General features: G+C 45.8%; 1 protein-coding gene across 1 annotated transcript; it reads right to left on the bottom strand.

The window, feature by feature from the left end:
* Nucleotides 1–16,369: 16,369 nt before the first annotated feature.
* LOC125538364 (splicing factor YJU2) lies at nt 16,370–21,737 on the bottom strand. Its single transcript, XM_048701622.1, has 8 exons — nt 21,396–21,737; nt 20,181–20,330; nt 19,952–20,086; nt 19,808–19,873; nt 19,575–19,640; nt 19,394–19,483; nt 17,220–17,301; nt 16,370–16,916 (listed from the first exon to the last, which is right to left on the bottom strand). The coding sequence occupies exons 1-8, from the start codon at nt 21,591–21,593 to the stop codon at nt 16,699–16,701; spliced, it is 1,005 nt and encodes a 334-aa protein (XP_048557579.1). The 5' UTR covers nt 21,594–21,737; the 3' UTR covers nt 16,370–16,698.
* Nucleotides 21,738–24,985: the final 3,248 nt, after the last annotated feature.

Genomic DNA, 24,985 nt, shown 5'->3' with positions numbered 1-24,985 from the left:
TCGTGCATATAACATCAACATATAAAACCTAGGCTCGGATGCCACTGTTGGGGAACGTAGTAATTTCAAAATTTTCCTACGCACACGCAAGATCATGGTGATGCATAGCAACGAGAGGGGAGAGTGTGATCTACGTACCCTTGTAGATCGACAACGGAAGCGTTAACTTGGTTGATGTAGTCGTACGTCTTCACGGCCCGACCGATCAAGCACCGAAACTACGGCACCTTCGAGTTCTAGCACACGTTCAGCTCGATGACGATCCCCGGACTCCGATCCAGCAAAGTGTCGGGGAAGAGTTCCGTCAGCACGACGGCATGGTGACGATCTTGATGTACTACTGTCGCAGGGCTTCGCCTAAGCACTGCTACAATATTATCAAGGACTATGGTGGAAGGGGGCACCGCACACGGCTAAGAATATGATCACGTGGATCAACTTATCTCCTTAGGGGTGCCCCTTGCCTCCGTATATAAAGGTTCAAAGGGGGGGGCGGCCAAGAGGAGGCGCGCCAGGAGGAGTCCTACTCCCTCCGGGAGTAGGACTCCCCCCTTTCCTAATTGGAATAGGATTCGCGGAGGGGGGGGAAAGAGGAGAGAGAGGAGGAAGGGGGGCCAACCCCCTCTCCTTGTCCTATTCGGACCAAGGGGGAGGGGCGCGCGGCCCATCTCTGGCCACCTCTCCTCTCTTCCACTAAGGCCCACTAAGGCCCATATACCTCCCGGGGGGTTCCGGTAACCTCCCGGTAATCCGGTAAAATCCCGATTTCACCCGGAACACTTCTGATATCCAAACATAGGCTTCCAATATATCAATCTTTATGTCTCGACCATTTTGAGACTCCTCGTCATGTCCGTGATCACATCTGGGACTCCGAACAACCTTCGGTACATCAAAACGCATAAACTCATAATATAATTGTCATCGAAACCTTAAGCGTGCGGACTCTACGGGTTCGAGAATAATGTAGACATGACCAAGACACGTTTCCGGTCAATAACCAATAGCGGGACCTGGATGCCCATATTGGTTCCTACATATTCTACGAAGATCTTTTATCGGTCAGACTGCATAACAACATACGTTGTTCCCTTTGTCATCGGTATGTTACTTGCCCGAGATTCGATCGTCGGTATCCTATACCTAGTTCAATCTCGTTACCGGCAAGTCTCTTTACTTGTTCTGTAATACATCATACCGCAACTAACTCATTAGTTGCAATGCTTGCAAGGCTTAAGTGATGTGCATTACCGAGAGGGCCCAGAGATACCTCTCTGACAATCGGAGTGACAAATCCTAATCTCGAAACACGCCAACCCAACATTTACCTTTGGAGACACCTGTAGAGCTCCTTTATAATCACCCAGTTACGTTCTGACGTTTGGTAGCACACAAAATGTTCCTCTGGCATCATTCTCTAATGATGTGATCCCATTCATCAAATGACAACTCTTTGTCCATGGCTAGGAAACTTAACCATCTTTGATTGACGAGCTAGTCAATTAGAGGCATACTAGTGACACTCTGTTTGTCTATGTATTCACACATGTATTATGTTTCCGGTTAATACAATTCTAGCATGAATAATAAACTTTTATCATGATATAAGGAAATAAATAATAACTTTATTATTGCCTCTAGGGCATATTTCCTTCAGTATCGCCCTGTGCGGGGCTGGTTGGTGGGGGGCAACGGGATTGTTGCCCCCACTATAAAAGGGAGTCCCCTTCTTCCTTCTCACCTACCTCTTCTCTTCACAAGCTCCATTTATTGCTCAAGCTCCATTAAATACTCCAAGCTTCATTTTCGCCCGATCTATCTCTCTAGCCAATCAAACTTGTTGATTTTCTCGGGAGTGGTTGAGAAGGCTCCGATCTACACTTCCACCAAGGGATTTTCGATTCCCCACTCATCCCTAGCGGATCTTGTTACTCTTGGGTGTTTGAGCACCCTAGACGGTTGAGGTCACCTCGGAGCCATATTCCATTGTGGTGAAGCTTCATGGTCTTGTTGGGAGCCTCCGATTAAGTTGTGGAGATTGCCCCAACCTTGTTTGTAAAGGTTCGGTCACCGCCTTCAAGGGAACCAATAGTGGAATCACGGCATCTCGCATTGTGTGAGGGCGTGGGGAGAATACGGTGGCCCTAATGGCTTCTTGGGGAGCATTGTGCCTCCACACCGCTCCAATGGAGACGTACTTCCCTTCAAAAGGAAGGAACTTCGGTAACACATCCTCGTCTTCACCGGATCCACTCTTGGTTATCTCTTACCTTTACTTGTGCAAGCTCTTTAGTGTTTCTACCCTTGCTTGCTTGTATGCTTGTTATTATTGCATCATATAGGTTGCTCACCTAGTTGCACATCTAGACAACCTACTTTGATGCAAAGTTTAATTTGGTAAAGAAAAGCTAAAAATTGGTAGTTGCCTATTCACCACCCCCCCTCTAGTCAACCATATCGATCCTTTCAATTGGCATCAGAGCCTCGTCTCTTTATTAAGGACTTTACCGTCCAAAGAGTATGGTTGATACCGTAGACGGTGTGGAGGAACACTCCGGTGTGAATCCGATCTCGTCTACGGGAGATGGGGGAACCTCGGTCTCTCGTGAGGAGTTCAATGTGGCCTTGGAGACATTGAAAACCTCCATGACGACCGAAGTTGAAAGCATGTTTACTAAATTTCTTGAGGGGCTTAAACTATCCACCGCACCGTTGAAAGTGGGTGATCCCGCCAACAAGGTGTCGGATGCTATCCCCGACAAGGGGGAAGCTAGTAGTGAAAAGGCTCCTTCTTCTAGTGGCAAGAATGGCACCGGCATCTTTGCCCATGTGGAACCACCACTTGTTTATGGTGGACCGGTTCCTTCCACTCATTTGAATCATGCCGGTCCTCCCCCTAAGATTGTGAAAAATGAGGATTTTGATTCTTGGGTTTACCGCTTTAAACGTCATTTAAATCATGTGAACACTAACCTTTGGAGAATCATTGAAGAAGGTTTCTGTCCACATGATCCAAGCAACTTCACTCCTCGAGAAGCCGCGGACAATCAATTCAATGAGAATGCTCTCTTCATCATTCAAGATGCAATTCCACCCGAAGACCTACCTCATCTTCGTCCCTTCGCCTTGGCCAAAGATGCATGGCATTGTGTCGTGTCTCTCTACCGGGGAAGCGCAAGCATTCAACACTCCAACTATGAAGTGGTACAAGATGAGGCCGATGAGTTTGCAATGAAGGAAGATGAAGAACCTCGTGAGCTTTATCGGAGAGTAACCAAACTCGCGGTCTCACTACGAGATCACGGGATCAAGGACATGGATGACAATTGGATCAAGCGCAAATTCCTCAAGGCAATGATGCCCTACCACAAGGCCATGTCCTCCGTCATTCGTCAAAGACCGGACTTCCACACTTTGACCTCAAGCGAAGTGTTGGATGAGTTTGTGGCCATGAACATTTTGGACAAGACCGCCGACAATGCGGTGCTCCGTTCTCAACGGGCAAAGAAGCCTAACCTTGCTTTGAAGGCCAAGCTCACCGTGGAAGAAGAAGAAGAGGAAGAAGAGGAGAGCAACCCCGAAGATACGAAGTATGCATATCATGAACACATGGCACTTGCTTCAAGGCAATTTTGGAGCAAGAAAAACTCGAGGCCCAACTTTAGCAAAAACAACTCCAGTGGCACAAGGGGCAAGCAACATGTAAGGACTTGCTACAATTGCGGCAACGTGAGTCATTTCGTTGTGGAATGCCCGTATGAGAAGAGGGAAGACAATGGTGGCAAACTTATCCGAAAGGATAAGGTCAAGTCATTCCCCAACAAGAACAACTTCACCAAGAAGACTCCTCCCAAGGCTTTGGTTGTGCAAGAAGAGTACAATAAGGATGATGACGATGATGAAGATGATGAGTCGGTTGCCATGGCCTCCGTTGCCATTGCAACAACGTCACGGGTGTCTCTCTTCGACTCACCCAACAAGAGCATCACCGCCAAGTGCCTCATGGCTAAAGCCACCAACAAGGTAACCTCCAACATCAAAACTACCATCATTAATCATCCTTCCCCAACGGATAGCATTAATGAACTTGAGGGAGCTAATGTGGAGGCTAACGAGTTTGAGGCCTTTATGGGCAAACTCAAGGGAAAATCCAAGAAGCACTTTGTTGCTCTCTTGGAGCAACTTGGTGAGGCCAATGACATGATCGAGGCTCACGAAGACACCATCTCTAAGATGGAAGGGCATAGTCGTGACTATGCCGATGAGATTTTGGATCTTTCCAATGCTCTTGAGGAAGAGCGTGGTCTTTGTTTGGCTCTTGAGGAGTCACACAACGTTGATCATGCTAAGTTAAAGAAAGATTATGATCATGCCCTCACTGTTTCTCGTGTGCTAAATTCCGACAAGGCCAAACTTGGAGTTGATCTTGATAGACTCAAAGAGGAGTTTGATATACTTGACAAGGCCCACAAGGCCTTGAAGGGTATTCACGCTAGTCTCAAGGAGTCTCATGATCAACTCCAAGTGAAGCTAACTAAGGAGAAAGCAAATTTTCCTCATATGGTTTTAATTGATAATGCAAATGCTACTAACCCGTGTTCTGAGCATATACATCTTGTTGAGGAAAACGTTAAGTTGAAGGAGCAACTTGAGAGAGGTCTTGCGACTTGCATACAAGGCAAGAAGAACCTCAACGATCTCTTGATCAACCAAAAGGGAGGTGTGGCCAAGGAAGGGGTTGGATACGTGCCCGAATCCAAGAACAAGAAGAAGAATGACAAGACCAAACGACCTCCTCCCCTCATGCAAACCTTTGTGAGGGAGGGAGAGAGTGTCCCCGAGGAGAAGAAGAAGAACAATGTCAAGAAGGGCAATGTCACCCCTCCCAACAAAGCCGGCGATTTTAATCCTTCTTATGTGTTATGCCGTGCTAGTGATGGGCATGTTTATGCCAAGTTTGTTGGTTCTCTTCATGAGTATATTGAATGGTCTATTTGGGTTCCTAAGACCCTTGTTACTAACATCAAAGGATCCATTACAAAATGGGTACCTAAAACCAAGCATTGATCTCTTGTAGGTGTTTGCTTCCGATGGTGGATCATGGTTGCTCGATAGCGGAGCTACAAATCATATGACCGGAAGCAAGGACTTGGTGGTGGACGTGCACAAAGTTCCATCTATGCCCACCAATGTCGAGTGGGGTGACACCTCATCCTATAAGGTATTGGGACTTGGCAAGGTGGTCATCTCTCATGATCTCACGATCGAGAAGGTCATGCTTGTTGAGTCCCTTGCATACAATTTACTTTCCGTTCATCAACTTGCAATCATGGGCTTTGCCACTTTCTTTGATATCGATACCGTGGCCCTCTTGTGGAGCAAGACTCTTAAAGTAGTTTTTGTTGGGCATGTCGAGAACGGTCTATATGTGATTAACTTTTCGGAGCGACCCACTAAGACTGCGACATGCCTAATGGCTAAAGTTGATGTGGGATGGCTTTGGCATCGCCGTTTAGCCCATGTCAATATGAGATCTTTGCAAAGTCTTCTCAAGGGGGACCATGTCCGTGGACTAACGAATGTTAGTTTTGTTAAAGATCGTGCTTGCAGTGCCTGTATCGAAGGAAAGCTACATGAGAAGGCTCACCCTCCCACGACTATCATTTATTCAAAGAGGCCCTTGGAGCTCCTTCACATGGATCTTTTTGGGCCCCCATCCTTCGATAGTCTTGGAGGTAGGAAGTATTTCTTGGTGATTGTGGATGACTACTCAAGGTACACGTGGGTGTATTTCTTCAAGAGGAAGAGCGAGACCCAACAAACCGTCATTGACTTTGCAAATGAAGCACAACGTCAACACAATGCAAAGATCTTGACAATAAGAAGTGACAACGGCACCGAGTTCAAGAACTACACCTTGGATGAATTTCTTAGTGATGAGGGAATCAAGCATCAATATTCCGCACCATACACCCCTCAACAAAACGGTGTTGCGGAGAGGAAGAACCGGACGTTGATGGATGCGGCAAGGACCATGATGGCAGAGTTCAAGTATCCATACAAGTTTTGGGCCGAAGCCATCAACACCGCGTGTCATGCATCCAATCGGCTCTACCTCCGCAAGGGCTTGAACAAGACCCCATATGAGATACTCACCGGTAACAAGCCCAACCTCAAGTACTTCCGGGTATTCGGGTGTAAGTGTTTCATTCTCAAGAAAGGTGTTCGGTTGTCTAAATTTGAGGCTAGACCTTATGAGGGCATATTTGTTGGTTATGCTACAAACTCTCATGCTTACCGTGTCCTCAATAAATCCACGGGACTTATTGAGGAGACGTGTAACGTGGAGTTTGATGAGAATAACGGCTCCCAAGTGGAGCAAAGTGGCACTTGTGATGTAGGTGATGAAATTCCTCCTCAAGCCATAAGAAGAATGGGTGTTGGTTTCATCCTACCCATTGAGGAACCCCTTGTGGCCGAAGGAGAAGGACAATGCTCCACTCAAGTGGAGCCATCACCAACCCAAGGCCCACACGCTTCCGAAGAACAAAGTGAAGGCCCTCAACCTCATGAACAAGACCAAGGGCAAGATCATACTCAAGACGGTGTTGACACACCAAGTGATGCCCAAGGTCAAGTTCTCTCCCCCGAGTAAGTTCAAGATCAAGAACAAGCTCATGACGGCGCTCAAGATGATCAAGTAACCGCTCCTCAACTCACCACCGAGGAGGAATTAGAGCGTCGTGCCGCCAAGGTTGCTTCCAAGCTCTCCACCAAGGATCATCTCATGACGAATGTGCTTGGAAGCTTAAGAAAGGGGGTAAGCACTCATAGACAATTAGCAAATTATTGTGAGCATCACGCGTTTGTCTCTTGTGTGGAACCCCACAAGGTCTATGAGGCGCTAGAAGATCCGGATTGGCTCAATGCCATGCACGAAGAACTCAACAACTTCGAGTGCAACAAAGTGTGGAGATTGGTGCCAAGGCCAACGGGGAACCATAATGTCATTGGAACCAAGTGGATATTCAAGAACAAGCAAGATGCCCATGGGATTATCATTCGCAACAAGGCTCGTTTGGTAGCACAAGGCTACTCCCAAGTCGAGGGTATCGACTACGGTGAAACCTTTGCTCCCGTTGCTCGTCTTGAATCCATTCGCATGTTAATTGCATATGCTTCTCATCATAACTTTAAGTTACAACAAATGGGTGTGAAGAGTGCTTTTCTTAATGGTCCCATTAATGAATTGGTTTACGTCAAGCAACCCCCCGGGTTCAAGGATCCCTACTTTCCCGATCATGTGTATCAACTCGATAAGGCACTCTATGGCCTTAAACAAGCCCCACGTGCGTGGTATGACCACCTTACCGAGTTGTTACAAGACCGTGGTTTTGAAGTTGGGCTAATCGACCCCACTCTTTTTACTAAGAAGGTCAAAGGGGAGTTGTTTGTGTGCCAATTATATGTTGATGATATTATCTTTGGTTCTCCTAACAAAGCTTTCAATGAGGAATTTGCCGCTCTCATGACCTCAAAGTTCGAGATGTCCTCCATGGGAGAGTTGAAGTTCTTTCTAGGGTTCAAAGTGAAGCAAAGAAGAGAAGGAACCTTCATCAATCAATCCAAATACACCAAGACATGCTCAAGAGATTCAAGCTAAGTGACGTCAAGCCGGCCTCCACTCCAATGCCCACCAAGTGCCAACTTGACTTAGATCCCAATGGTAAAGTGGTGGATCAAAAGGTATATCGTTCCATGATTGGTTCCTTGCTTTACCTTTGTGCATCTAGACCGGACATCATGTTGAGTGTGGGAATTTGTGCACGGTTTCAAGCCGCACCTAAGGAAAGTCACTTTGTGGCGGTCAAACGAATCTTTCGATATTTGGCTCATACCCCAAACTTTGGCTTATGGTACCCAAGAGGATCAAACTTCAAGCTTGTAGGGTACTCGGATTCCGATTGGGCGGGAAACAAAGTGGATAGGAAGTCCACTTCCGGAGGGTGCCAATTCCTTGGTTTCTCTTTGGTAAGTTGGTCTTCCAAAAAGCAAAGTTGTGTGTCTCTCTCGTCCACTAAGGCGGAGTATGTTGCCGCCGGTAGTTGTTGTGCACAACTTCTATGGATGAGGCAAACTTTAAAGGATTACGGTGTCACTTGTGACAAAGTGCCTCTCTGGTGTGACAATGAAAGTGCCATCAAGATTTCTCTCAACCCAGTGCAACACTTCAAGACGAAGCATATTGAGATTCGGTATCACTTCATCCGGGATCACATTAGGCGAGGAGAGATCGAGCTCAACTATGTCAACACTCATGAAAACCTTGCAGATATTTTCATGAAGCCCTTGGATGAAGCAAGATTTCGCGAGTTAAGGCATGAGCTAAATATCATTGATTCGAGCAATCTGGCTTGAACCCGTGCACACCCTACCACGCTCAATTTGTTGTCTAGTTTAGGTGTAGGCATGGACATAGGGGGAGTGTTGTTCTCTCAATGAACTCTCCCTCCCCCCATTATGCATAAATTGATCAAGTCTTTCACTTTAGCCATTGTTGATGGCACTTGTGCTTAAAAGACGAGTTTTGGTCATGGGCCCAAGGTTAAAATCTTCGTGGTGCCATACCTTTTGACTCAAACATGGGTGGCCTCAGCCACCGCCCTCTTGTGAAGAGGTGTGTCTTGGTCGTTTGCTGGTGTGTTTGCCGTTTTTGTCGTTTCGTCGAGCTAAAGCCGTGTCTGTTTAGTTGCCGTGGCGTGCTGGGCGGTACTACCGCTGGTGGTGCGCGGTACTACCACTCGTAAGCGGTACTACCGCCCCCCAGCACGGTACTACCGCTGGGGGACGAGAACAGGGGGTTAAGTTGGGGGCAGGGGGAGGTTTCTTCTCCCCCATACCCATTCACTTCGCCTCTCTTTTCTCTTCCTCTCTCCAGCCTCCTCTCGCCGCGGGAGGGCTCCGGCGGATCTCCGTCTCCGGGGCGTCCCTCTCCATTTCCTTTGGTGGAGTCGATCCCCACCTCGTCCTCTTGCCATGGATGCCGGTATTGCCCCCGTTCCTTCTTTCGCTTTGTCTTTTTTTCAGTTCTTATTTCTTAGGGGCAATGGTGGTTGCATCTCTAGATTTTTGGCTAAATCTAGGCTTGAGTTGGTTGGAGAAGGCAACTAGACTATCTCGATTAGAGTTTGGTAGGATTATTTTTGAATTTGGTAGGACGGTAGTGCCGGATCTGACTGCGGTAGTAAGAACCCGCTGTTTCACCGCCTCGTGCTATATGAAACTGTTGTTTCTCCGCCTCAAGCAGTACTACCGCTCCTCTTGGAGCGGTACTACCGCTTGACCTAGAGTGGTACTACCGCTCCCTTTGGGGCGGTACTACCGCTTTGGGCGGTACTACCGCGGGCAGGTCATGGTACTACCGCTGAATGCCAATTTCCATCATTTTCCTGCCTTACCTTGATCTTTTGTTGAGGTTGTTGGCTTATGCTCGTTCTTTCTTGTTGTTTTGCGTGTTCTTGTGTTTGGCTCTAGGTGATGACCTTTCCGAGCAGCAAGGTCGCCGTATCAACCCCGGGCGTGCCACATCAAAACGCTACCGCACCTCAGAGCCAGCCGGTGGTTCCTCGAGCACCCAACCGCCTCCAACAAGTGCATCTACAAGTGTTCCTCCACCTCCTCAGCAATCGAAGTGAGCCGCCAACAAGCCAAAAGGGAAGGCTGTGACTGAGATGACCAACAAGGAGTTTTGGGAGAAGCGTCGCCGCAACCCCTGTGCGGTGGACCAAGAACCCACTTTGGTCAACCACCCGTTCTGGAACTGTTTTCAGTTTTCCATCTACTTTGATGTGATCAAGGCCAAGAAGAATCTTTTTGTTGATGTTCGCTCCATTGACACTGATGCTATGGAGAAGGACCCGAGTACTTTGGCGAAGCTCTTCAGATGTGCACTCAGCTGAACATTCTCAGGATCATGCAATTCAACAAGGATTTTGATGCGGATTTGGTGGCTCAATTTTATGCCACCGTCCATCTTGGGACGGATGTCGACAGGACTCTGACATGGATGACCAATGGCAAGCTGCTTTCTGTCAAGTGGAACGCTTTCATGGAGTTACTTGATGTGGTGGATACCGGGCTTGAGACTCTTGTCGGTTTCCGTCCTCACCGCAATGCTACATCCACCCACAAGCAAGCCCTTTGGCCCTACTGCACTGTGAAGGTTCACCCAGTAACTGAGAAGAAGACCTATGAGATGTCTCCATATCTGGACATTCTTCATCGCATATTCCGTGAGACTCTCTTCCCTCGGATCGGGAATCTGGATATGGTCCACTCTTACCTCGTGGACATGCTCCTTTTCTGTCAGCATGAGAAGGAAGAAAGCACTGGAGAGAGCCTGGATATCTCTCATGTCATGTGGTCTGAACTTCTATCTGCCGTGTTTGAGCGCAAGTGTCCTATCTATGGTCCATTCATCATGCGGCTCATTGAGAGGGCCTGGGCACAGACTTATCCCAGAGTGTTGCTAGAGACTGGAGACTTGGTTTCTCATGAGATCAAGTGTCTGAGGAAGAAGGACAACTGGACAGCGCCTCACACAAGGGGTCCATCTGCTACTGCTGCCACGGGGGGCCCGTCTGCTGCTGCTGCCATGGGGACCGAGGGTGAGGCTGCTACTGATGCTCATGAGGAGGACTTTGGGCCCTCTAGTGCAGAACCGTCGTGGGCACAGAAGCTTAAGCCCAAGATGAAGAAGCTTTTCTGCATGGAGTCCCATGGTCAGTACATGACTCATGTGGCGGAGAAGCATGCCAGAACGCGCCACAAGGAGCTCATGCGTCAGATGGGAGCAACAATTGCCAGTGGGTCTGAGGGTCAGATCACTGAAGAGGAGGACTGGATTCATCAGAATTGCCACTGGACCGACTCCGATGCCGAGCAGTTTTCGACCCACGATGAAGATGCAGAGATGTGATGTTCGAGATCTTCCTCCTCCCATCACCTGGAGTCGTAGTGTCACTCTATGCCCTTTTTGGTGTCTCGCTGCCAAAGGGGGAGAGAGTGTAGGGATTTGCTTCTTGTGTCGTGCTTTGAGTCGTCTTGTGTTTTCTTGTGTGTTCCTTCTTTGGTTTGGTTTGGTGTGAGTCCTAAGTTCTAGTCATATGGTGTAAGACATATGCTCCCTATCGCTACCTTATTACTTATGTCATTTCAGAGTACTGTAGTTTATTGTGAGTTGCATGCTTGTCCTGTTTACTCTCTTCTCTCATATATATTGTGCTTAGTATTGTTGGACTATAAAATATAGGGGGAGTGTTGATCCGAATGTGTGTGTCGTGCCATCTCTAGGTGCACACATTCTGGGGGAGCCCGTCTATATTTTGTAGTTCTTAGTTTTCTTCGTTTCATCTCTTTTCCTTGCGCAAATCCCTAGTTGTCATCAATCCACCAAAAAGGGGGAGATTGTTACGGCATATCTCTCTCAAGGTAGTTTTGGTGATTGATGACAATATGTTTGCGGACTAATCTTGTGCTTTGAATAATTCACAGATTCTCCCCTGGCACGAGACGCCTTCTTCCCCTTGGAGTGTATTTCAAGACGGTGTAGCTTTTTCGTTTCTTTCTCGATGGACTAGTTGCGTAGAGGGCACCGTACTATCAAGAGGGGGTCCGCTGGGGTTTTGCATGGGTGGAATCATCAAGTACACATCAGCTTCTCACCCTCCGAGCTTTCCCTGTCCATTGAAGAGATCTCTCCTCTCTTCCATGTCCTGTCTGGGTCTAAGCGACAGTACCATGCACCCAGCGGTAGTACCGCTGAGAAGCCACAAGCGGCAGTACCGCTCCGCAGCGGTAGTACCGCCGTGGCTCCACAGCAGTAGTACCGCTGGGGGCCTGGCACCTCCGCCTGGTCCTCAGCTTCTTTGAGAGATCCCTTCTCCCTCTCTCTCTCTCCCCCAGTGGTAGTACCTCACTGCCTGCGGTACTACGGCCGAAGGATCACAAGCGGCAGTACCGCTCCACAGCGGTACTACCGCCCTTGACCCCACTGCCGTAGTACCGTTGGGCAGTCTGGCTCCTACCGCCTCGATTCGAGAGGTCTTTTTCTCGTGTCGGGTTTTGCGGCACTAGTCACGGTTGTAGTGGCGGTAGTACCGTTCCTGGAGCAGTAGTACCGCCCTACCACCGCGGTAGTACCGCAGTTGGATCTGTTCCCTACTAGTCTCCTCAGCGCGGTAGTACCGCTAGCTGGCGCGGCAGTACCGCTGTCCTGGCGGTAGTACCGCCCCCTCTCAGCGGTAGTACCGCCCTGTGCGGGGCTGGTTGGTGGGGGGCAACGGGATTGTTGCCCCCACTATAAAAGGGAGTCCCCTTCTTCCTTCTCACCTACCTCTTCTCTTCACAAGCTCCATTTATTGCTCAAGCTCCATTAAATACTCCAAGCTTCATTTTTGCCCGATCTATCTCTCTAGCCAATCAAACTTGTTGATTTGCTCGCGAGTGGTTGAGAAGGCTCCGATCTACACTTCCATCAAGGGATTTTCGATTCCCCCACTCATCCCTAGCGGATCTTGTTACTCTTGGGTGTTTGAGCACCCTAGACGGTTGAGGTCACCTCAGAGCCATATTCCATTGTGGTGAAACTTCGTGGTCTTGTTGGGAGCCTCCGATTAAGTTGTGGAGATTGGCCCAACCTTGTTTGTAAAGGTTCGGTCGCCGCCTTCAAAGGCACCAATAGTGGAATCACGGCATCTTGCATTGTGTGAGGGCGTGAGGAGAATACGGTGGCCCTAGTGGCTTCTTGGGGAGCATTGTGCCTCCACACGGCTCCAACGGAGACGTACTTCCCTTCAAAAGGAAGGAACTTCGGTAACACATCCTCGTCTTCACCGGATCCACTCTTGGTTATCTCTTACCTTTACTTGTGCAAGCTCTTTAGTGTTTCTACCCTTGCTTGCTTGTATGCTTGTTGTTATTGCATCATATAGGTTGCTCACCTAGTTGCACATCTAGACAACCTACTTTGATTGAAAGTTTAATTTGGTAAAGAAAAGCTAAAAATTGGTAGTTGCCTATTCACCCCCCCCCTCTAGTCAACCATATCGATCCTTTCAACTTGCTTAGTCGGTTATACCACATTCTCCCCGACTGTCTGAAGCCGTATAATGACTTTAGTAGCTTTACGCAATACATGTTGCGATTAGCTTTTGGATCCGGAATCTTCAGTCCCTCAGGAACTTTCATATAGATATCCGTCTTAAGTGACCCATATAAATATGCTGTCACCACATCCATCAATTGGATATACAAATTCATTTTGCACTGCCAGTGATATCAAGTATTGGTACGTGATTCCACTCATCACAGGAGAATATGTTTCATCATAATCGATGCCGGGTCTCTGTGTAAACCCTTGTGCTACAAGCCTCGCTTTATATCTCACCACCTCATTGTTTTCGTTCCTTTTACGAACAAAAACCCATTTTGCCCCCACGGGGAAAACATTAGGAGGAGTAGGTATTGCTGCAGTAAATACCCCTCTCTTGGCAAGCGAGCGCAATTCGTCCTCTATTGCAACCTTCCAGTTGGACCAGTCTGAGCGTTTCATACACTCTGCCATGGACTTAGGTTCATGATCCAATGCCAGGTCATCTGCAATCTTTGAGGCAAAAAATATGTCAACAATTGTAGTCTTTCTATTGAATGATTCTCCTGATTCAACATAGTTGATGGAAATCTCATCAATACCTTCTGACTCATCGTGATTTCCCACAACAATCGAGTCACGGTGTACCGATGTCCCAGCACCAATATTTGTGTGCACAGTTGTGCCGGGTTCTTGATGCATAAGATCCTTCAGGTGTCTTTCAACACTAGGTTGAATATCAACTCGTGGTTGACCTGCATTTACTATTTGAGGGATCCTCATTTCCCACGGACGCTTCTGAGAAGCATTGTCCTTTTTGTCCAGTTTTCTCCCCCTCTTGGGCGGTTGAGTGGTCTTATGAGATATCTCAACTCTCTCTGGAACATTCATAGCAGGAACATGGGATTTAGTGACACCTTTATAATCAGTAAATGTATCTGGCAGATTATTTGCAATATTTTGCAAATTAATAATCTTCTGAACTTCCAGTTCAGATTCATTTGTACGTGGATCTAAGGACTGAATGCCTTTGACATTCCAATCTATTTCCCGGCATTCTTTGTGGTTCTTTTCTCCCCCTAATGCCGTAAAATTGTCCTCATCGAAGATACAATCAGCGTACCGGGCTGTAAATAGATCCCCTGTTAGAGGTTCCAGGTACTTTATAATCGACGGAGAATTGTACCCCACATAGATTCCCATTTTTCTATGTGGACCCATCGATGTACGCTGAGGTGGTGATATCGGTACGTACACAGCGCATCCGAATCTTCGAAGATGGGAAATACTTGGTTGATTTCCACGTACTAACTGCAACGGGAAGGCCGTATGATATGCAGTTGGTCGAATTTGTATCAACTCCGCGGCATGCAATACCGCATGTCCCCAACAAGATGTTGGAAGATTACAGTTCTGTAGGAGTGGTCTTGCTATCAACTTGATCATCTTGATAAGTGATTCCGCAAGACCATTTTGTGTGTGTACATATGGTACAGAATGCTCCACAGTTATGCCCAAAGCTAGGCAGTAATCATTGAATGCTCATGAACTAAATTCAGCAGCATTATCCATTCTGATGGATTTTATCCTGTGTTCAGGATGATTTGCCCTCAGTTTAATGATTTGAGCGATCAGCTTTGCAAAAGCATGGTTCCTTGTTGATAATAGACACACATTGGACCATCTTATTGATGCATCAATGAGCACCATAAAATATCTAAATGGTCCCGATAGCGGTTGAATTGGACCACATATATCTCCTTGAATGCGTTCAAGAAAATTAAGTGGTTCATTCTTGATCTTCAGATATGAAGGTCTTGTGATTAATTTCTCAGTTGCACATGCAGTGCATACGAAAATCCGAGGATTTGAGGAAATTAGCAACCGTCCAGTTGAACCATCAATAATTTTTCTCATCATCCCCACACCAGGATGACCCAGGCGATCATGCCATATCTTGAACTTGTCAAGATTCTGAAAAATTATTTTGTATGCCAAATGTTGCTCTGGCTTGATGTATGTGTAATATAGTCCAGAAGATAGAGCAGGCAGTCTCTCATGGGTTTCCTTGTCGGATCCCTTCTGTTGAGTTATGAGTAGGTTGAACTTTCAACCGCATTGTCTTCATGAGTTTCAATGTGGTAGCCATTCATACGGATATCCTTAAAACTCAACAGGGTACGAGGCGAATCCGGATACAATAAAGCCTCCTGGATTTCAAGTTTTGTATCATTCGGGAGTGTAAATGTGGCTTGACCAGAACTAACAATTACTGTGTCATGACCACCAATTGTCATAACACTTCCCTTACTCTTTTTGAGACTTCGGAAGTATTTAACTTCTCGTAGAATTGTGTTAGAGGCACCACTGTCCACTAAACAAATTTCCTCCACCATTGGATTGTTTCTCGAAGTTTTATATAGAGTAAAAGAATAAAATTCATTATTTATTCAATCTCATATAGAAATAACACATACATTACAATATCTCGTAAAGGAAAAGAGTGCAATATTAATGATCTTATGATCTTAACAGGTTATATCTTAGGAGATTTCTCCCTCTGAATTTTGCAAGTCTCGAAGTCGTCGCATACCAATTCTAGTTACATATTTATGAAACAGAGAACTTGGTAAGGACTTAGTAAACAGATCGGCGAGGTTGTCGCATAACTTCGTTTGCAAAATACCTATCTCCCCCTTTTCGTGCTGATAACGTGTAAAGAATGATTTGATCGAACCGTAACTTTCATTGATGATCCATAAGGATTATACACATAGGGAACCGTCGCCACGAACGGATGCATCCGATCGTTGGGGTCGTGGGAATGTTGAACGGGTGTCTGTAGCAACCGACGTCCGTTTACACAAGGGAGGATTATCCCTAATAATAGAATTAATTTAAATCCTAACAGCTACTACACGATGAGTGCGGACGCGAGCAGGCCTGATGACACGTACGAGCAGGAAGCTGCCTGGGACCGGGCCGCGGACGGTGGTCGGTAGACCTTGACCCTGTGCGACCGAGCCAGAGGCGCCCAAGCCCGACGCGGTGCGCTGGTCGTGCCTGGATGTGGTGGTGGTGCCTTGGCGTCGGGCGCCAGGCTGGAACTTGGGTTGGACCGGGCTAGAGCGGCGCCGGAACTCAATCTCTGGATCATCTTACGTTCTCCGCACAGTACATCCTCTGAAAAGAATACGTCCAATGCACGCCGTGGCGATATCGTCAGACAAAGATGAATGACTAATGAAAGCTCCATGATTTACAGTATAACTGTACCGAAAAATCAACTCACAGGAGGAAAACACGAATACAAGAATAATCTCAGTGCTGCTTCCGGGAACCAAGCCTTCAAATTGTCCATAGATCTGGAGTCTCTGGACTATATTAGCTGGCACGGATTTTCAGCACGACGGACTTACATTTGGCGGCAGAGACTTTGCGGGAGGAGACAATTTACACAGGCTTGGTTTCTGGGTTACACGATCGTGTTCCAGGCAGGGGCTTGTCTACTCCAGTGCAGTTACGACTCCAAGAAGAGTTGTCTTCAGTCAATCACTTTCGTCGCTATCATACTGGCAGAGGGACTGAAGAACATTGGTCTTCTTCCCTTCTGAAGCTTCATTTTTTTCCTCGGTGGCCGGTGCTTTGCCGTTATCTTGGACAGCTGTGGATTCAGTCTTCTGTTTCTTCTGAGGATTTGCGGTTGCAGCAGCGGGCTTTGGTTTTACTATGAATTTGGGCATCTTAGATGCAAAGCTCTTGTTTCCTGTAGGGGCAATGTTCGACTGTGAGGAACCCGTTTGTTTTCAAAATAGAATGCTATTTGACCACATAACAAGAAAATAGCACAGGTAATACTAGAGGCAAATAGCGACATAAACAGGGTTGACATTCGCAATCCATGATAAAATATAGTGATGGCTCAAATAAGCTATATGTGGATCAGGCTCAGTGCATATTAAAACAACGAATTATCGAATGTTGTTGGATTCTGCATGTGCAGTCATAGCTAGAACTTAACAATATTAGTGATACTGTGAAAACATGATAAACGCATATGAGGGCCTACCTTCCTTACTGGCACTCTCAGGTGCATTAGCTTTGGTCAATACATCTGTTGGATTTAACACTGCTTCAGAAGATCCATTGATCTGCAGAAAAAAAATTAACCGTCAGCTGCTCAAATAAACAAGTTCAATAGACGTTGCACTGAAAAACAAATACAAGAAAATATTCATGGCAACAAGAAAAGCAAGCCTCATATAAAAACTGCAGAATATCTTCAATAGAAATTGATACAATGAGAGAGACTCCATAAGACATAAACACCATTAGATTTATGGCAATGTTCGATATATCTTCTATGCTACATATTGCTTAATGACCAGCATTTTACTCTTACCAGTGAATTAACATCTTCCTTCATATTAAGCTTCAACAATTGCTATAATTAATGCAAACTGAAAGCATCCTAGAGAAACCACAACAAATACTTCACAGAAGACAATTACTTTGGTACTTCCAAGTTTAGTTATTAGCTAGCTTACATATTGAACACATATCTACTACTATAACACAGAGTTTCGTCTCCCGTCCCGCCCAAAGAACAGCCACAGTCTAGACGGGGAATAAAATCCACACACGCATGATGCCGGAAAAAAAGAGCCCACACATGCCCAAGCACGCCAGCCTCCGATCTAAAAAACACACGCCCACACGCACCGACCCACATCCCTGCGGGTGACAGCATCCTTGCTCCCTTCCCAACTCACAATCAGAGTCCATCTCCAACAGCCGCGGCACACGCCTTTCATTGCCACCTCCCCTCATCTCGTGCCTCGCAGGCGACATCCAAGGACCGGTAACGATGTCTTCCCTAATCTCTGACGTCCGCCCCCTTCCCTCTGTCCAACACCGCTACCTTCAACTACGTCCACTCGTCGCTTCAACCTGGACTCCGCGTACTACATCTTCGACTGATGCCGCACACTGTTTCTCCGACTAGCGTCGTCAAGCGCTTCGGCGGCGGCGGCCAGGCCCTCCAACGACGCCTTCCCCTCTGACCAACTCACTACTGGGATAACACGAGTAGTGGGATAACACACACTGATGTTTGACATTACTTATTTGCTCTATGTAGAGAATAACAAAAGTGGAAAGCAACTTTGCCTATTTAACTATATATAACTTCCAAATTAAGCCCGTCTTCACTAATGGTTTTTTGTTATATTTTTAAATGATAAACTACTTCGGTTGGAAGGAAGAAACTACATTTCCTACTGAGGACTTTGTCGTGAGAAATTGAGAAGGCAGAAGCTTACATGTAACAGGGAGTAGTGCTCTAAGTTACATATTACATGACTGGACACTACTATACAACTTCCGTATAAATGTAAAACAGTAGAGTGGAATATGCATGTCGACTGCGGTATGTTTTAACTACTTCATTGTCCTTCCAACAAAAAGAGATTACTTAGCTTCCGAGATGTGCTATTGTCGATGTGATCAAACATGTCCTATTTCTGTTTCACATTCCATCTGGTTGTTGGTTACTGAAAACCTATCTTACTGAAAACCTATCTGGTCATTGCTGTTTGTGTGATGGAATTATACATGTTCAATATAATATGTTCTTTAAAACTGATAACTGGAGCAAAAAAAATCCTACTACCTTTGTTGAAGTAATTTGATAAGTTCAAGCACATGTACATATGCTGTTGTGTATTTTCTCACGCTACTTCAGATGAGATTAAGGTTATGACAATGTGCATTTATTTTCTGTGGCACATATATATGCTCCTAGATTTATTGGTTTAATAAAAAAGGATGGGATTTGGGTCACACATGCACACATAGTTCTCCTTGCTCATTTAAGAAAAAAATGGTTTTCCAATATTTTGAGTACTACTATGTTTATATAAAAAAAACAAATTCATATGCCGTCACGGCACACGGGCACCTTACTAGTCTATATAGAAAAGCTGCACATTTACAGTTTACATATCAAGAGGAATGTCGGAATGCTTCAAATGAAGCAAGCGACGACAAATGATAAAATGACATATTTTGAAGTTGTAACTGATGGCTGCTTTGTCAGGTCAACTAGTTTGGGAATATGGAATTAAATTCAAGCTAGTTGTCTACAGTGATGTTTCTGCAATTGAACTTCAGAGCATAGAACCTACAATATAAAATAGAAACAGAAAAGAAAAGGAAGAATACACAATACAGTGAGACAAGTACCTTTAACATGACACTTGGCTTTCCTAGTATACCAAAATCTTCATCATCGTCATCATCGTCTTCGATCCGTTTAACATAATCTTTTGAGTTCTGCAATAACCAGCAGTATGAGACGGTTAGAAAAAATTCAAATGCAAGTTTGCACATGCAGGCACATATGAAAATTGACATAGAGGATTACTCGAAAAGTGATTGATTTGATGAGTTCTTCGTCTTCTTCATCTAGTTCTGCTACTGTTTTTTCCTCCTGTAACCGCACACAAAATGACCAATATTAGAGACAAAAGATTTTAGATAAGAAAATGATACCAGGACTACCATGCCATAAGCTAATCTACATAATACCCAAAATATGACACGTTACATGTGAACATTTTATCAAATATACAGAAAACAAAATCTGTGAGATCTTGCCTTCTGATGAGCGGAATGCTTCAAAATTTCAAGCATCTGGTCAACGGAGACTCCAGCATGTCTAGACTGTAAACAGCACAAGAAAACAGTGTCAGTACTTTGCATATATAAGTACAGAAGAATGGCAAGATGCCCAGATCGTACCTTCATAGACCGCATTTCTTCTAAAGCAGCAAGTATGTCCATGTCCTGCTTTGAATCCATTGCTCTGTTCTCCAGTGCTCTCATTGCATCGCCCATCTCCTCCTCTTCTCGTTTTCTCTTCTGTTTGTCCACAACCTGAACAACGTAAAATACATCACCATGATTAAATTGAAACTCAAGCTGGTCGAAACATAGAAGCTGTACTTAGAATTTGCCATATATCACTCACCTCATCCTCTTTCCGCCAAGGTTCAAAATTGCGACTAGCCCCAGATTCCACCGTGTAGTCTGAATTCTGAGGGTCTGTTTTGAAAGTCATCTCAGCTGAGCACCTAGTACACTTGAAGTAAAACCTAAATATTTGTATGCCCAAGTATGTCTGGGCATAGAAGAAACATAATCACATTAGCATGGATTTGCATTGTATCGGTATCAGTAACCAAAATACGCATCATCAACATGGATACAAAATTCAAGTTTCAAGCAATGGAGGGTTATGCTTCCCCATATATAGTGATAAACACTGGATGCAAATAGTGGTTGTAAATTGGACTCGACACTCTCAGAATAACAGTTGAACTGCATTATGGCTAGAAGATAGGGCAGGGTGCTTCGAGATTAAATGTGAGTTAAAGCATCTCCAGCAGATCACTAGAGAACTCCCCCTATAAGTGGTTATATGGGCTCTACCAATAGAATTATTGGTATTCGCATGTGTTCTGACATGTGGGGCCAAGATGTTGGTGAGCTAAAAAATCTTCCTCTCTCTCTCTCTCTCTTCTTCACGAATTCTCTCATGGCACGAGGCAGGGAGGCGTGCCGGCAGTCGTGGGGGCAGCGACAGAGGCGAGGAGGTGCGCCGGCGACCGGGGCGGTGATGCTGGTGGTGAGGTGCGCGCCAGCGGCAGGGGCGGGGTCGGAGGTGGCGCAGTGGGATTTAATGGTGGCTCGGTGATGTGGCATTTATAGGGTGGGTTGCACCTTCCCCCTCTATATAGGGCGAGTTGGGGTGGGTTTTTTGGTGATCACCAAGAAGTTTTGAGGGAAAGGGGATCTGCACCCAACTCACTGAGTTTTTTGGGCAAAGGGGATCTGCTGGAGATGCTCTTATTGACTTTGTGTGCCCCACTTTTGATATAGTACTTCATATAAACATGAACTTTGTGTTGCATGCCAATGAAGATTGTGAAAAATCAAAGCAGACAATATGATTTGAATAGCTTCGTTGACTAGCCTATACAACTCGGATCACTGAGTTATAGCTTTTCGATTTTGCGCAGACCGGAACAAGCATCAATGGGCAAACGCCACACCACGGCAAAACTGACACTATCGCTTAGTAATCGGGGCATGAATCGTCTCAAATTGTGCAATTAAAAAAATAGAGCCCCCTGGGGCGCTAGGGCTAAATAACCAAGCCTAGGTATCACGACAATCGGCGTACCTCGCCGATGCAGTCCTCCTTGCGCGAGTTGAACTTGGTGCCCTTGTAGATGTACGTCCCGCAAGTGCCACAGCGGATGCTCATGGGAAGCATCATGCGCACAGTGATCTGCTTGTTCTTGGGCTGCTTCCGCCGCGGGATCTTCGCCGGGTCGAAGTCCGGCGGGTAGTACTTGTTCAGCACCTTCCGCTCACCCATCGCTCCTCCGCCGGCAAGCTCGTCGGAGCACTAGGTTGGAGGCGGCGGATCGAGGGCCTGGTGGCGTTTCGAGGGCGGCGCCTGAGGGCCGCAACTCGCAACTCGCAAAGGTAGTGGTCGGAATTTGGGTTGCGCCGGCAGGTTTTTCTTTTTCTTAGAAAAAGTATGTTTTGGTCCTCAAGTTCCGACGGTATACGCTTGGTCCCATGAATTTTTAGGAGACACCAGTAAACATGCCCATGCGTTGTAATGAGAAAAATATATATTTTTTACTGTAAAGCCAAACGCCAATTATAATTACTCTGACTGGACACATAGAGAATAAATTTGATGATGACAAATATGATGGATCAATTAACAATAGGATTTTCTTAGGGCACTAGTTTGAAACTTGGGACGTTAACCATAGTCAACTAACCAGATGGACAACCTTATCCTTAGATTACCATAGTGATAATAAAAATATCATACACGCAATGTTTCTTTTCTATTATTGACATCATATAATAAAGATATGGTACTCCCTCCTTCCATCTATATAGTGCTTAATGCGTTTTTTAAGATCGCCTTTAACTATTGACAAGATTAATAGTACATGACATGCATAATGTAAAAATTATATCATTGAAAGCTCCTTTCACACACGAATTTAACGATGTGCTTTGTGTAAGTTGTATGTCATAAATTATTGCTCTAGTATTTGGTTAAAATTAGCCTTGAAAAATGCATTAAAAGGGAGTATACTTCGTTCGATGTTCACGCATGCATGCTTCTTTCGTGTGTGCTAATCATGAAGCATATCACATTAAAATTATTCATAAAAATGTGTGTTGCTAGTGTCTTGTTTTTTATGGATACAACTTAGGAATTAGAAAAATGTTATGGTGTTTAGATTAGATCGTCAATGCCTAGCCAAAAAAATACCACATCACCCTAGCAGCCAGTTTGAGTTTGCAAGGCGCACAAACAAATTTAAATTCAACCTCAAAACAAATATATATAGCACTAAATCCGATAACGTGTGCAGAGTTCGGAGCATTTTCGGAGAATAAACACATGTGAAACACTAAGAGCTTCTACAGCCGGGCATTTCATATCCTCAAACATTTTCGGACACGCCTGGTCGGTGACCGAGCAGGAGAGAAGCAAAACAATGACCAATTGAACCCCTCATATCATCCCTATGCGTCTAGGACTATCTGCAAACTCTCATATTGAAGACAAATGTAGGAAGAATACAAGGGCTTGTGGACGCACCCAGTCAGTCCGCCACATAGCATGCCGCCCATCTTGGACCTGTTTTCACTTGTTTTATTTATTATTTTCTACTTTTGTCTTCATGTCCACAATTCACGCGTAAGTGACCGGACATATAAAAGAGAAAATGAGAAGTATGACTATATAAACGAACAAATAAGAGCTCAAAACAGACACATCAGATCACTGATCGGGCGTGTCCATGGACGTTTAGAGGGCTCGATTTGCTAACTCCGATGGTAGATACTCTAACACGTCCATGTTACAGACTGGGAGATATTTATCAGTCGATGAAGGATCAAAACTACACCTTTAATTCCCGCAAAAGAAAACTACACCTTTAATTAAAAACAGAAACGTTCAACATTCGTGCATGCTAGCTAGCTAAATGTCTTTTTTTAGAAGTCAGCCGCCCTTGATCTAAAAATAAAGAAAAGAAAAGGGAATCAGCAGCCTCGCTGGCGCTCCACGATAACACGCACACGTTCTGGTCGGTTGATAGCAAAGTTATCCATTCCGACCTCCCCTACCTCAATCTCCACGACCTTCCCTGGAACGCGCCGCCGCCTGCCCTGCACCCACTGCCCCCGGAAGATCCCTCGCTCCCCATGCCTCACCACACACACCGGGACCCCTCTCTCGCTCCCTATGCGTCACCACACAAACGAGACCCCTCTCTCGCTCACCCCGCACCCCACCCCAGCTAGCGGCTATGGAGGGCTCCAAATCCGCGCGCGCCCGGGAATCCCGCAGCGGCCATGTCTCGTCCGCCGCCAGGCGGCGTCACCGTTGGGGACCCCTCGCTCCCCCGCGCGCCACTGGATCCCCTGCACCCCCTGCTCCAGGGCCACCAGCGGCCATGGCTCCTCCGTCGGGATCCCCGCACCCTTGCTCCACCACCGCCACCGGTTGGGCTGCAGCCGGCGGCCCTGCTCATGCTCTGCATTTTTTTCATGCGCCTCTTTCTTTTTGATTGGCCGTGACCCTTCCCCTCGGGTTGATGCACCTCTTTCTTTTGATTGGACGTGACCCTCACTCTCGGGCTATCGATTTGTGATGCATGGCATCTTTCTTCAGATCTCTATCTCTAGGCTAAGTCATATATTATCTTCTTTTCTTGGCTTGTTGATTCTGTTAACTTCAAACGTATATATGTTGCTAGGATTTAATGTAAAGAGACAGTGTGGGACTAATTAGAATCTAAAATTATAGCATAAGTCTGAGCAATTTTTTCTCCATGACTCTGTAAGGGAGGTGGGAAGAGTGATTCTTTTTATCGGGCCATAAGAAAATCTGGCCTACTGACTTACGAAGCTCTCAGAACGTACGAAAACGAACGAAAATTATTAGAGCGAGGTGGACGGACCAAAACGGACGAAATTATGGTGGTAAGAAGCGATAGCCCTTTTATTAGTAGGTATAGATTTGGTCCCTCAAGTCTCAAATTCGGATAAATTTCATTTAAAATCAGGCTTAAGCGAAAAATCATCTACATGCCAGTGGTTTTATCTCTTCACTTGCCACGTGGAAGCAATTTAGTCAAACATTGACCCCACCCGCGACAACCTTCTTCACCTCATGCCTCCACCCCCGTTGCCCCACCTCCACACCGGTAACCACTAGTTGCGTCACCCCCTCCTCCACCAGCCGCGCCACTTCGTACCTCCACCCCCGTTGCCCCACCATCGGCGGAACTCCAGTGGCTCTCATATGCATTACTGTTGATCTAACAAAGAGCCATATTACCTTGTCTTCTCCTATGAATAAAATGTTTGAAGATCCTAGCTTAGTCCATCAAACTCTTGCACTATTATTATTTTCATATCATTCGATCGTGCAAGTGAAGGGAAATAATGACGATAATTTGATGAAGTGACTCTGGCAAGGAAAAGCGGGTATGAACTCAACTTGTTCTTGTTTGTGTAAATATGTTTAACTCAGTATCCATGATTCAACATATTATCATTAAACATGTTTATGATGACAATTAGAGATTACAGTTGCTCATGCCATGCTTAAGTAGCTAGGAATGAATAATGATTTATCTTGAGTATCAACATGCATTAAGATGATTATGATGTAGTATGATGATATGTTATCCTCCTCTGAATGTTTCAAGTGGCTTGACTTGGCAC

The sequence above is a fragment of the Triticum urartu genome, chromosome 2, assembly GCF_003073215.2.
Source record: "Triticum urartu cultivar G1812 chromosome 2, Tu2.1, whole genome shotgun sequence".
NCBI classification, from domain to species: Eukaryota; Viridiplantae; Streptophyta; class Magnoliopsida; order Poales; family Poaceae; genus Triticum; species Triticum urartu.
This window is presented reverse-complemented; position numbering and strand designations above follow the sequence as displayed.